Genomic DNA, 14,573 nt, shown 5'->3' with positions numbered 1-14,573 from the left:
AAAGGGAGGGGTCGTACCAACATTTTATCCCAAATAAAATTGGATTGTTCATCGTGCTTTACAGGTGTCTTCATTATTTTTATGACAACCATATTTTTAAAATTCTGTCACCTCCCACTTCTTTTGCTAAAACAACCTGATTGGCAATAATCTGTACCTGATGAAAGTTCAAGATGTTTTTAAACATTGTTTCCTTGTCTTAAGCCTATGTATTTGCAATTAAGTACTCATAGCCATACCATTTTAGGAAACTATCCATGAGTCTATTTTGAGCTAGAACTTTTCAAGCTTTTTATTAAAGCATTTTAAATTTTGTACATATATACTCAGAAATAAGCTCCATTGAGTTAAATGGCACTTATGTCCAGGTACCTGCATAGTTCTTTTTTTAAAAAAGAGAGAGATTTCATTAACAAATAAAATTTATGCTATAACAAAAGATGAAAGATGACTTTTTAATAGAGAAATAAATTAATCTCACATACATAACCTCAAAACCAGTAACTCCTCCACACACACAAACCCCCACATTTTCCATTCATAGCTATCCTTTTCTTGAACTAATAGTTTGAGTGTATGGTTCTTGGATTCCAAAGAAGTTTAGACATTTTGGATTCAGCAATGTATTTTTTAGATGGGTTTTGATGCTTTTTGCTGCTCTCAGCTGGCATGGGAAATGATGATGATGATGATGATGCTGTTTTGCAACAACTGTCACCAGTATGGAGTAGCAGTCCCCGTGCGTGTGTGTTTGTTTGTTTGTTTGTTGTTCATGGCAACCATTTTTTGCTGGCACGCACAGCACTTTTATCAGTATATGAGTACCAGGGCCAGATTTTTCTTACTTACTAAATAAAGCACTGATAACAAACAATAAAATAGGATTGCAGCCTAAGAACTCTTATTGCACTATAACAAACCAATAAGGGCTTATAGTTATGACCTGGAATAAACTACTTTGTAATTATAATAGTACAGATTATACAATCTGTACTAATCATTACATATGCTATGCCTCAAAACTTATTTGAGGTTACTCATATTTATCATTGCAAGCATAGTTTATTATAAAGTTTTCCTTCCATTTTGTTTTATAGCAGCTGGAGGTGGATTGGCATCAGACAAGAGTGGAAGACCTGGAGCAACTGTGCCAAGTGAAAAAAATACAGCAGCACCACCTCTGCCAACAGATGAAGACACTTTGGTTCAGATGGCAGAGCATATTCCGGCAGGAAAGCGAACTCCGATGTGTGCTCATTGCAATCAAGTAATTAGGTTTGTAATTTCCCCCCTTTTAACATGAGTTGAAGGATTTCTAATGTTTAATCTACAAGATTTTTACACCTGAGTATTCTTAGCCCATAGACAAGACCATTCCAGGTCTTCTCTTAAAAACCCCACAAACATTATAAATTACAGTGGTACCTCGGGTTAAGAACTTAATTCGTTCCGGAGGTCTGTTCTTAACATGAAACTGTTAACCTGAAGCACCACTTTAGCTAATGGGGCCTCCTGCTGCCACTGTGCCACCACTGCACAATTTCTGTTCTTATCCTGAAGCAAAGTTCTTAACCTGAGGTAATATTTCTGGGTTAGCAGAGTCTGTAACCTGAAGCGTGTATAACCTGAAGCATATGTAACCCAAGTTACCACTGTATAAGTTTTACTAGCTGGTGTTTCTAGAACTCTACTTGAAACAGCTTGTATATATAGATATAGTTAATGTTTGTGTAATTCATATTAGAAAAAACAAAGTTGCACATTATTGAATGATAATTTGAATCTGAGAAGGAAGTTAGCATAAATATAAACTGCATATCATACACTCCCAGTAGCTATGGACACTTTTTTGAAACTGTTTTTAGTGACATTGGCACAAGGAGCAGGAGACACCAGAAGTGAAACTTAAAGCAAATAAGTATTCATTGCAATCAGACCCAGAAGGTAAACAAGGTGAAAAGCAAATAGCAGGTGATATGGAAATAAAACAAGAAATATGCAGTAGCAAATATTTCTTTGAAGGCCAGAACAGGTAAAAGAAAACTAAACAATACCGCCTCTATCAAACTTAAATGGCAATTAAACAAACAATTGAATCATTGCTAGAACTATGCTTACACGATCTCCTTAGGAGTTTGACTGCTTCTGACAAGTCGTCTTCAAGTTCAACCCATGTAATAACAATGATTGACAGCCTGCAGGTTGCGCTCCAGCACTGCCTTCTGTAACAACCTTGTCAGTGACAGGTATCCCAAATCCCCAGGGCAGGTTACAGAGCTATTATTGTCTGCCTGGATTAGTCAATTCACGCTGGAACCCTTAACTGTGGCCAGTCATCGAGTAAATGATGAAACCGTAGGGGTGTCAAGGAAAATGATTAGTCCACCCCTTCATGTGACTTAGTTGAGCTGGCTCTTGCACGTTAAATGGAATTGAGACTTTCATGATTCCATAAGGAAAATTACGAGGAGATAAGCAATAACCGTACCTTGCCCCCACTCTGAGAACTCTGGGCTAACCCAAGGAGGTTCCATGAAGTCCTGCCTTTGTATCACCAGTTCTCCATGATAAGTCATATCAGAGAGCACAGAAAAACGTAGGAGGATCAACAAAGCATAATTAATGCTCACAATATCTAGGCTGGGAATTATAAAATATATTGCATGGGTATGGATGCAATGTGTAATTGATGCCCACAGTATCTGCAGGCAAATTATCCCAGTGCTTTATTCAGGAAATGAAAGGAAGCAGAAAACACCAGATGAGAAGGATATGCACTGAAGCCATCTGACAATACCTTAATCAATATATCATGTTCTCCGTACACTCTTGCACTACAGTGGTTTGGGAAACCTGTGATAGCCTTCAGGGTTGAGGTTTTAGCATAATTACAGTTCATGCCCTTTGGGGCAGTATTACCTATGAAAAGGTAAGCGCTGGATCAAGTGACATTCCACAGCACACCTGTTTTGCAGCCAAACTGCATTGTAGACTTGGTTACTTTACACTGAGACATAAAATAACCATGAAATGCCAGCTCCCAAAATTTAAGAGAGGCCACCTCATAACTTTTTAATTTCTTTTCTTAATTATTGATCAAGTTATCATCTAGTCATCATAGATACTTTCCTGGGCCTAGTTTTTTTTTTAAAAAAATCCTTCTTTTTGCATTGAAACCTAAGACAGATGACAAATTCAGCGTAGCGCCGTGGCGATCACTCTGTCAGTGCAAGCATTTCAGCTTCCCAGACAAAACAATATCCCCTTTCCTCACCGTGTGTGCTCTTCCATGGGTTCAGTCAGCCACCCCAAAGCCAGGTTTGGCAGGGTACATTGCAGGGGGAGGGGGGAAAGGCCTATTGCATATGTACAAATCTACAAAATATTTATAATGTGGATCTGACGGGGTGTTCTTTAACAGTACTCAAGTACTCATGCAACATGGCATATCTTTGAATGTCAGAATAACTAAGTTAGCTATCACTTTCAAATCCATATTTTTATTAATGTATTTTGGGTAGTTTACATGCAATGGTTTATTTTAAAGGTTTTTCATTCTAAAACAAAGTTATCATAGGCTTTGTCAGCTGCTAAAAAAGAGTGTGGGGGGGGGAATCCCCCAAGATAAATAAGGAGTTAAGTGTTGCCTGACACAGGAAATGAAAAAGCAATGCAGTATAAAAATGTGATTTTTATTTTTATAGTATCTTCATTTAACTCGAAGAAATCAGGCCAGAGTTGTTGCCTTTTGGTTACTGGAACAGAGCAAACAGTGACACAAACTTGATACACTCCAGCAATCTTTTTCCATCAGTGCCCTTTCAGTTACTGTAGTGTTTGAACAATACAAATCAAAGAAAGTGCTCACATTGGATGTGGACACACAGGACATAGAAATATTGGATATTTTCATCCATGGGAGCACATCCGTGTCTAAAAATTCTGAAAGTAATACTGGTTCTGAGTATCTGACCACAACTATAGTAACAGAAAGCAATTTGAGTGCAGGAAGCAATCAGTGAAGCAGGCTTAAACTTCATCCAAACTGTTGTTATTCATTAATAAATGGAGACTACAAGGCATGTCCTATAAATGATTACAGTTCTTCTACTAGGGAAACATTTGAAGGACTTAGCACGGATCTTAAGCGTGTACGCTCAGATGTAAGTTCTATTGATACTTCAAAGTGGTACAATGGACGGGGGAGAGACTGAAATTAGTACATTGACTGACAGCCAGTACTTAACACTTATGTTTTCTTGGCCCGTGTTGCAATTCACTTTGTTATTCAGAGCATGAGTATTAAATTCTGGATCAGTGAAAGTAATGTTATAATCACTTTGTGGTCTTTTCTTGGTGTGATTCCATGCATTAAACATGGCACTTTTAACTGCAGAAGTCATGAATATGGGAAGAAAACAGTTGCTTCCCCACCCCCTTAAATTGGGACTTTTGTACTGCTTTGAGCGGTTCACTTTGCAATGTCGAAACTGTAAAATCACAGCAGAAAACTTAACTATAACAAGTATAAAAAAACTGCTTGCTAAATGTAACAGGTGGTGTAAAAACACTTCCTCCCTTCCTACTTCATTAGCATCCAAGTCTATCATTTTAGAGCAGACAATTGGAAACTTGATTCCACCTGGGGCCAGAAGGACCTCTTCTGTGTTCCTAATGAGTCTGGTAAATTAGCCTTTGCTGACACAGTGAGAAGGGAGCACTTTGTTGTACATAAGGACTTGTATTGTTTGATCGCTACATAACTGAAAGGGCATTGATGTAAAAAGGTGCTTGTACAGAGGTTGGAGGGTATCGGGTTAGGTCAGTATTTGCACTGTTCAGGTAATCACATGGCAGCAGGGGGTGTCTATAGACTTCTGGACCATCCTCTTAAAGCTGCATGGAGAACTGTAAAAAATAAATAAAACCCTTTGCAATAAGTTCTAAAGTCACCAACAGGCCATAGATAGACAAAAATCAATTTTCTAAATGAAATAGCGTGTCCTCTTTTTCTAGATGTTTGAATGGTTGTGCAAACATGCAGCAGGAATTCTAGATCTGGCTGGTATTTAAAAGATAGCCTCCGTTCTTTGGCAGAGGAAACTGGTTAAGCCAAAGACTTGTAAATAAATTTGATGCTGAAGTTGATGAAAAGGGGCTGCATACCACACACAGGACCGCTTCAAGAGTTTTCCATCGGATGGGCAGACTTCTCACATGCATCCAGGAAATGACAGAGTCTGAAATTGAGTTTTCATCTTCTTCCAAAATTAAATTTATTCTTATTTTAGAAATGAGTATTAATTCTGTTTCAGGGTGAAGGTATAATAAAATGTCTGGAGCTTTTTCATATTTGTTTAAAATTTAGTTTTACTTTCAACATTGCTTTACCTCACTTTTGAATCTTCAGTCGTTTACATTTTCAAATTGACCCTGGTTTCATGTGCCTGCATCTCCAATGTGGTGCCCTCAGATACCCATTCACCCCCCTCGGTGCACACCAAGGGCTAGTTCCCTCTAAATTTCTATCATTCAAAATTGAGAATTGGAGAGGTGTTTGTTGGGGAATGATGTCTGTTTCTCAGGAGTGTCGCCTGCTTCTTTTTCTCTGTATTTTACTTGTTTCTTGTTGGAGTTTTGTGGGGAGGAGGAAGAATTCTGAGCATCACTAGTTTCATTCTGTGAAATAGGCATATCGTGGTGCTCCATTTAGATTTCTGAATGTGTCCCTGGCCCACAAAAGGTTGGCCATCCCTGTTAAATTAAGCTTGCCCTTTTCACCAAACCGCAGCATTATTATTATTATTATTATTATTATTATTATTATTATTATTATTATTATTATTATTTACCCCACCCATCTGGCTGGGTTTCCCCAGTCACTCTGGGCGGCTTTTCCAACAAAATATTAAAATACAATAGTCCGTCAAACATTAAAAGCTTCCCTAATTAGGGCTGCTTTCAGATGTCTTCCAGCATTCCATTCCAACATCTTCAGTTTTTAATTTCTTCAACAGTCTTGTATTTTAAGAGATGCTAATTCAACACCTTTCCCTTGAAAAATGGATCATACCAGGGCAGGCATTGTTAGCAGAGTTTAACTTATTAAAACCTTTAAACTAGCTGTTGAAAATAATACAATTACATTCCATTGTACCTTTTCATTCTCTCAGTATATATATTTTTTATAAATCAGCTTTGCTTTTAAGGTATGTTATCGGCATGTTCTTAACATGAAAATTGTCCACGTTTCCCTGCTTCTAATTGCATAGCATTTGATGATTTTGTTTCTGTTCGAAACAGAGGGCCTTTCCTGGTGGCCTTGGGAAAATCGTGGCACCCAGAGGAGTTTAATTGTGCACACTGCAAAACCTCCATGGCTTACATTGGCTTTGTGGAAGAAAAGGGAGCTCTTTACTGTGAGGGCTGCTATGAGAAGTTCCTTGCCCCTGAATGTGCCCGATGCCAGAGGAAGATACTTGGGGTAAGTAATAAAGTTGTCGTGTTAAAGTTTTTGACTAGATGTTGGAATCCTTAACACTAGATCAGTTCAGAAGTATTGGGACATATGCAGACCTAACCGTGGAACCTCGTAACGACGTTTAAAAGACTGAACTGTAGAAAGTCAGGAAATGCCTTCTCTTGTACCTTAGGTAAAGGTAAAGGGACCCCTGACCGTTAGGTCCAGTCGTGACCGACTCTGGGGTTGCGGCGCTCATCTCGCTTTATTGGCCGAGGGAGCCGGCGTACAGCTTCCGGGTCATGTGGCCAGCATGACTAAGCCGCTTCTGGAGAACCAGAGCAGCGCACGGAAACGACGTTTACCTTCCCACCGGAGCGGTACCTATTTATCTACTTGCACTTTGACGTGCTTTCAAACTGCTAGGTTGGCAGGAGCTGGGACCGAACAACGGGTGCTCATCCCGTCACATGGATTTGAACCACCGACCTTCTGATCGGCAAGTCCTAGGCTCTGTGGTTTAACCCACAGCACTACCTGCGTCCCTTCTCTTGTACCTTCTCCAGGGTTAAATAATACACTGGCAGTGGAAAGACTTTTTATTATGTCCCTGCTTAGATTTAAGTTCAGAAAAGGCTGGAGGCTGTCGGGAACGATGCAATAGCCTACTTCATAATCTCTGAATTGTGATGATAATTAAAATGTTAATAATAATAATAATAATAATAATAATAATAATAATAATAATAATTTATTTATACCCAGCCACTCTGGGCTGCTCCCAACAGAATTGTTGTTTAGTCATTTAGTCGTGTTTGACTCTTCGTGACCCCATGGACCAGAGCACGTCATTCCCAAATAGAGCTACCTTAAGATGTCTTCTAAAAGACAGATAGTTGTTTATTTCCTTGACATCTGGAGGGCGTTCCACAGCCTATTATCTAAAGATCACAACATACAAATAAAAAAATGAGAACACAAAATACATAACAGCACAGAAACAATCCAATATGTCTCTAGGAAGCCTTTACTAGTATCCTGTGAAATTTGTAATCATAATACCCCAGGTGGCGTTCTGCCTGAAATGCTTGTAAAAAAATAAGCACCTGCTACCTAAAACATTTAGGTATGAAATTTATTCAGGGCAGAAAAATTGTTCAAATTATGTGTTCAAATTCATAGGCATGGGGCGACCTGAACTCACCCGTCTCTTGCTCCCTTGTTATGATTCTCAGACTACGAATGGCAGTAACTTCAGAAAATCTGGTTCAAGACCTACATTCCTCAGTGTTTTCTCCAGTTTCTTTCCTTTCTTTCCTTCTTTGTAAGAAAAATGGGTTTCTTCATGGTCAAGAGAACAGCAATCCATCTCATTCCAGTCCTATAGTGATCAACATGGTGTTGTTGTTTTTTTGTCTCTCCTGCAACTAGGAAGTAATAAATGCCTTGAAACAAACCTGGCATGTTTCCTGCTTTGTGTGTGTGGCTTGTCACAAGCCCATACGCAACAACGTTTTCCATCTGGAGGATGGTGATCCCTACTGTGAGACAGGTGAGCATTTTACTTGACTCAGTATGCTTGTGTTAGTTACACCGGCATCATGTTTTTCCTCTATAAAACAAGACCCATCCCTTGCTGTTACCAGTACTTCAGACTTTTACAGATGGAGCTTCTCTAGTTTGTCTTGTTTGTTTAAACCAGGCTTCCTCAACCTCAGCCCTCCAGATGTTTTGAGACTACAGTTCCCACCATCCCTGACCACTGGTCCTGCTAGCTAGGGGTCATGGGAGTTGTAGGCCAAAACACCTGGAGGTCCGAGGTTGAGGAAGCCTAATTTAAAGAAACAATTTATATACTGCTTAACTCCAGTTGCCTCTAAGCAGTGTCTTAAAAAGACAATAGATTTAAAGGGTAAAAATCAGTTAAAACTATAAAATCAGATTTAAGTAAATTTGGAGTCCCTGATTGGGTAGAAAGAGTGTGGGGAAAATGGCACTTGGTTCATTTCTGTCATTATTTTGATTATCTATATAGGGTTAGATCCAAAGGTTTCTTTCCTGTAATGGAAGAGCTCTTTTTCTGATGGAGAAAGGGAAATAAGCAGCTGGTATTTTTCAGCTGTTTTAATTTACCTGTTACAGAAAACTGTACTTCATTAACCTGGACCTTGGTCATTAGTAACTGCTTAAGATGCTAGTGAGAATACTAAAGTAAGAATCCCAAAGTAACATGTTCACACATGTCTGAATTGGAATGTGTTTTGCAGAACTTCCTTCGATGGCAAGCGATTTTGTTTTCCCTTGTGTTCTCTCGCTCTCTCTCGCTCTCTTTTGTTCTTTTAATAGTTCCCCTATTTTTATCATAAAAAATGCAAAAATGTAGAATTAAAAATCACAATTGTTTGCTTTTCCTGTGTTTTTGAGTGGGTTAGTGGTAAACTATCCCCCCCCCAACAAGACATAGGATTGGCAAAACCAAGGAACTGTCTTTTTGGCACAGGATAACACATTGCTGTGTGAACCCAAGAGATGCCTCAAACTTGGCAGTAGCTAAGAGTAGATGGCGGTGTAAACCCTGGGAACAAAGCTCAGTGGCATTGAGTGGAAGTAGTGAAGCTGCAATACAGAAAGAATAGTTAGAAGTCTAAGCTTAAGGCACCAGTTTTGCACCCAGCAAGCCTTCAAGCTAGATTTCTCTGTGGAATCAGAGACTGGAAATTAGATGTACAAGCTTCAATACAGGACATCACTGACTTGTCCTTTGTAAATTTTCTGTGCACAGATTACGTCAGGCTGCTGTTACCATGGTTTACGTAACAGGAGAAAAATCTTAGACTGTGTGTCTGGGGTTGAAAAGGAAGGAAAACAGAAGCTTTTCAATCTGCCCTGGCTACTGTTTTCTGTCTTCTGTAGAAAAGCTTGTAAACCTCTTGAAGCTGTAAACAGCAGCCAAGTTAAATAGGCGTGCACCCATTTCCAATATGATACTGTGAAATGGAGAGGACTTTTTCAGGTTTAAAATGAGCTCTGTTTGAGTAGTAAGTTATACCAAACTTAGTAAACCCTTTAAGTTGTAGAAGTAGCGTCCATATGATCTTAAGGAACTGAGTTGGTCACTGGGAGAACGGCGATGAGAGTTATAGCCATATGCTGAGATTGCTTTTGTTGTAGGAATGTATTGTGTTGGATTCCTTGGAGGAAAATGGAAGGGTTTCCTTGCTGTCTGTTTCTGATTTGCTTATATTGATTACATTTTTATTATTTAGTTTACTGTATTTTTGATTACGTGAGATGCTTTGACAGTTCTCACAAATGAAAGGGAGGTACAGTATATGAATTTCCTAATGAATAAATAAAAATGGTTCTGGCAAATAAAGAGCCAGTGTGGTGTAGTGGTGAGGGTGATGGACTAGGACCTGGGAGACAAAGGTTCAAATCCCCACTTGGCCATGAAGCTCCCTGGCTGACCTTGGGCCAGACACTCAGCCTCTCAGCCTAACCTACCTCACAGGGTGGTTGTAAGGATTGAAGGATGAGGGGGAATCATGTACACCACCTTGAGTTCTTTGAAGAAAAGGGTGGGATATAGAAGGAAGGAAGGAAGGAAGGAAGGAAGGAAGGAAGGAAGGAAGGAAGGAAGGAAGGAAGGAAGGAAAATAAGTATTGCAATGCCACAGTTCTGCAGAATTTCGTTTTTCTGATGTGTCTCTCTTCAGTTAAGGAAAAACCATAGGGTGATAATCCAATTTATGTAGTACAAAGAGGAGACCCAATGAAAACAGGAAATACTGTAGCCCATTGGTTTCAGTCTCTCTACTCCAGGCATGACCAACATTGGGTGTCGCTTATGTAGTGGTGGAATGCCAAAGGGAAAGGGGATCAGGTTCTCAATTCTTAAATCTTGGCATACCTTACCTATGGCATGTCATTTGAGCACTTATGTGCTTATGTGACATTTATTCAGATTTAGTGTTTGTTGCAAGTTGAGACATTTTGTTCAGTGGCCATGTTTGTGTCTGCCTGCACAGATTACTATGGACTCTTTGGGACCATGTGCCATGGCTGTGAATTCCCCATTGAAGCTGGGGACAGATTCCTGGAAGCCTTGGGCCACACTTGGCATGATACCTGCTTTGTGTGCTCAGTAAGTATAAAAACTTGGTTATCCATTGCAGCAATGCTATTGCCAGCCTGAATAAGATAGGAGTAACTTCTGAAATGCTCTTTTAATAGGGTTATCTTGCGTGTGTTATGGCTATTTCGTAATTGTTTGGAGAGCACTTTGCTATTGTGTAAAGCTGGCCTTTTTTTGTTTTTTCGCTCCTTAAAGATATATTTGATGTGAAATTGTTTGACACTGTTTTCTTAAAACCCTTCAATCATTCAGATTTGTTCCCATCAGTTGCCAAGCATACAAGTTTGTAGTCTTCTGTTTGAAGGGCTGTAGTTCAGTTGTAGAGCAGATTATCTGCATGCAGGTGCTTCCTAGATTAATGGTTCCTGGATGGACTTAAACCAGGGAGATTCAATTCCCAACTCAACTATAAAGCTCAGTGGATGCCCCTGAGCCCAGTCACTATCTCTATGTTCATAGAAAACATAGGAAGATAAAAAAAGGAAGCTGAAGCCCATTTATATTTTTCCTTGGGAGAAGAGCAGTACAAAAATACAAGTTGAATCCAACCCATTGTGAGCACAAGCTAGTGGCATCCACCATGCCATCCTTCCCACTTTAGCTCCTGGTTGTCTCAGAAAACCTCTCCTGAGACTGACCTTCCTAGGTGAAAGGTTATTGGTGGCTTCTAACAACAGTAGAACATTCACAGAGTAAAGCCATCACTGAATCAAATCAGTTCAATAGTGAATTCATTTTTCAAGTATGGATCTTTGCTGACAGCCACACACACACATGAGATACATCAGCAGCCTTGTGGGGGAAACCCAGTGTTTGCAAAAAGTATGCTTAGAAAGAAAGCATCCTAAGGTAGGGGACCCAAAAACCGTTTAGTCGAAAACTGAGCATCTTCAGTAGCCAAGGAATGCTGGTTTGGGTTAAATGGGAGGATAAAGGAATGGACATCCATAAAGAGAGCATGACTGGCTAGAGCCCTGAACAGGAGCACTCTACACCACAACATTTTGTTGCAGATTCCACTTGTATTTTACTAATGTTAAAAGCAAAACAAAAAAACAGACTAGTTCATTTAGAATTAAGCGTGATGAGCACCTAAAACACCTACATTGTTATTAACCGATGTGCTAATTTCTGTCTTTTTGAATTTCATTTCAGGTGTGCTGTGAGAGTTTGGAAGGCCACACTTTTTTCTCCAAGAAGGACAAGCCCCTTTGCAAGAAACATGCCCACTCCGTGAACATCTGAAGCTCTGGGGGTTGCTGAATAATAGATATTGACAGGGAAATAAAGTTCCTGGGTTTTGGTTTTCAGTAGGCTTACTGAAGTATTTATCTAGACTTTTTAATTGTAGAAGCGGAGATTGGGGTGGGGAAGGAATAAAGCTTATGACTGTTTCATGTAATACAACAAGGAGCATTTAGAGCCCTGCAGATGTTGCTGGACTCAAATTCTCATCATCCCTGACCACTGGCCACATTAGCTGAGATTGATGGAAATTGGAACCCAAGTATGTATGTTGTGTTATTGTATAGCGATTTTATGTTGTAACCGCCCTGAGAGTATAGGGTGGCATACAAATTTAATAAATAATAAAATAATAATAAGAGCAGGGGAGAGGGCGACAGGTTCCCCACCCCTGATTTAAAATGACTTAGAGTAGTACTGTCAGACAAATGAAGATGGACACTCTCTCTTAGTGAGAGCAAACCTTTGGGACTTTGTGGGGTGGGCTCTTTTGTTTTTCTTTTTAAGAAAGGGCGATATTTTTTCAATCACACATTTTGTAGCTCAGCTTGCATTTGTATTTAAGTGCCACTAGTGGTAAACTAAAGTTGGATTTATTGCTGCTTCCTTAGGTAGGAGAGAGAGGGAGGAGGTCCAATTTTAGATAATCAGTTTAACTGGTACGTATCATATGCATTTCAGAAATATAACCAACAACATGAAACTGTTTGGCACAAAAGGGAGTATTCATTATTGTAGGTAATTAGGAAATTTGAAACTAAGCAGTGTTAAGCCAATTCTTTTAGCTCCCACATTGTATAAATATTTGCCTTTTTGCATTCATTTTCTCCCTTAAAAGATGTGGGGGAAAGAGTTAACATGTTATTAACCAATTAATATGGCCATGCAGAGTATAACTTGTATAAGTGCAGAGGAAGAACATGCAATTTAATGTCATAAATATTTCTAGAAAATGACTGATGAATATTGGGGTGGGGTAAGTCTGATTTGGGTTACGTAAGATCACATCTTATACTTTCTTGTATATAATTTTACTTTATTGTGTGCACATATTTATTTATTGTGTGCATTTCTTTGGTGTAACAGAAAAGGGAAGGGTGAGGGATGAAACAATGTCAGCTTTCTTAGATGCTATACTCTCACTGCACTAGAGCATAGTAAATCAAATAAAAATTAACATAATATTTTTTGCTGTGGTGTTAGGGTATCGTGAATTATATAGATTTACCATTTTAACACAGGTGCTTGCTTGCTTGCCATGGTTTGTAAATAGATACATGAATTAGTTGATGTTCTTTCTACACATGTCAATCCCTCTGGTTTCTCCAGAGTTAGGAAGATGATTTTGTAATGAAATGCAAAGCAAAGTATTTATCACTTTGAAAGTGGAAAGAAGGGAAATAATTTCTACTGTAATGCAAAAGTAGTGCCATCCAGATGTTTTTAGACTTCAGTTCCCATCATTCTCACATTTGGGATAGCTGGCTGGAGCTGATAGGTGTTTGAGTCCAACAACTTCGGGAAGATTACAAGTTCCCCATACCTGTTTTTAAAGCATATCCTACTATAAGAGGAGCTGAGGAATTCCAATAAGGGCAAACAGTTAGTGTGCAACCTCTGGGTAACTGTTAAGTCATCAAAACAAGACTAGTAAGTGTGTGATTATGCACATAGATTTTATGTGTTCCGTTGAAAGAATAAGTTGGCTTCTGTGGAATCTACATAGAAGATTAATGGGCCATGCTACCAAACTGGGGTGTGTGGGTTTTTTAATTAAAGTAAAAGTAAATCAATCCTTTCCAGCTGATCATAGGAGCCAGTTTAGCTGTGCTTGCCTTGGTTTTCAGTCACTTCTGAAGAATGACTACAAAACAAAGAACTGTTGCTTTGAATTATGAAATGCTGTGTCACATTGTGGGGCATGAAATATTCCATTTCCAGCTTTATTCACTCCAGTGAAGTGGTATATAAAGTTTATGTATTCTAGCTTTTAAACTTCAGAAGCATAGAATGAATGTGATTTTTAAGCAATTTGGCCAACGTTGACTTGTAAGTGGCCACATGCCAGTTTATACTTGGACACCTGGCTTCCACTCCCCCAGTCAAAAATGGTGACTCATGATTCTCTCAGCTACATGTTAGGCTATGTTGTTGTGCCATGGCAAATCCTGCTCCATGTCCCATGCCCTGGAAGCACGCATGTTGCAGATTCTCACATAGGATGAGGAAATTGAACCCCTTGTTTTGGTTCATGTGCACATTATTGATTGTTCTGTCTTTGCTACATGGCAGGACAGTTTAGCTGGCTGGACCAAGTGGCTGCATACCCCACCTGGTTAATAGTTGTTTGTGTTAAACTGGTTTCTGTTATAAACAAATAGAAACAAAGGGTTATAGCCAACATTAGCTGTACTGAGCTCAGGCCCACTGAAATAAAAAGACATGACTAACTTAGGTTCTTGCATTGCGGGGTCCCTTCCAACTTATTCCAGTAGGTCTGTTCTAGAACTTAAGTTGGATACAGTCCTTAAAGCATGGCTCATTATTAACCTGGGATCTAGTAAGCTCTGCCAAGCACTTACGACCACCCAAAAATATAAATATACTCAAGAGACAAGTAAAGTCCATGGGAATTAAAGTTATATTTCCTACCATACTTTTAATAGCAGTGACCAAGGTTTTTGCAGTGCACTTTAATTCAGTATCTCTCACAGGCTACTTTTTTGGTGATGA

At 39.2% G+C, this 14,573-nt stretch overlaps 1 protein-coding gene and 1 long non-coding RNA gene across 7 annotated transcripts in view; one reads left to right on the top strand and one right to left on the bottom strand.

Annotated features, from left to right (window-relative positions):
• Positions 1-11,905, top strand: part of PDLIM5 (PDZ and LIM domain 5) — a 126,229-nt gene extending 114,324 nt beyond the window's left edge. For 5 of the 6 annotated variants that reach the window (XM_081206998.1, XM_081207001.1, XM_081207002.1 and 2 more), the window contains 5 exons: positions 1,098-1,275; positions 6,304-6,484; positions 7,892-8,012; positions 10,489-10,604; positions 11,751-11,905. In XM_081206998.1, the coding sequence (XP_081063124.1) occupies positions 1,098-1,275; positions 6,304-6,484; positions 7,892-8,012; positions 10,489-10,604; positions 11,751-11,840 (686 nt within the window). In that variant the 3' untranslated portion in view covers positions 11,841-11,905. The remainder of the gene's footprint in view (positions 1-1,097; positions 1,276-6,303; positions 6,485-7,891; positions 8,013-10,488; positions 10,605-11,750) is intronic. The other variant, XM_081207000.1, reaches the window with a different exon arrangement.
• A 2,504-nt stretch (positions 11,906-14,409) lies between these two features.
• The window catches only part of LOC308594380, a 920,885-nt gene continuing 920,721 nt past the window's right edge, over positions 14,410-14,573 (bottom strand). Inside the window, exon 3 of the long non-coding RNA XR_014011408.1 lies at positions 14,410-14,545. This is a non-coding gene — a long non-coding RNA (uncharacterized lncRNA). The remainder of the gene's footprint in view (positions 14,546-14,573) is intronic.

This window comes from Podarcis bocagei (genome assembly GCF_964188305.1).
Source record: "Podarcis bocagei genome assembly, chromosome: 9".
In the NCBI taxonomy this organism is placed as follows: Eukaryota; Metazoa; Chordata; class Lepidosauria; order Squamata; family Lacertidae; genus Podarcis; species Podarcis bocagei.
Note: the sequence above shows the minus strand (reverse complement) of the source record. Positions and strands in the feature narration are given on the sequence as shown.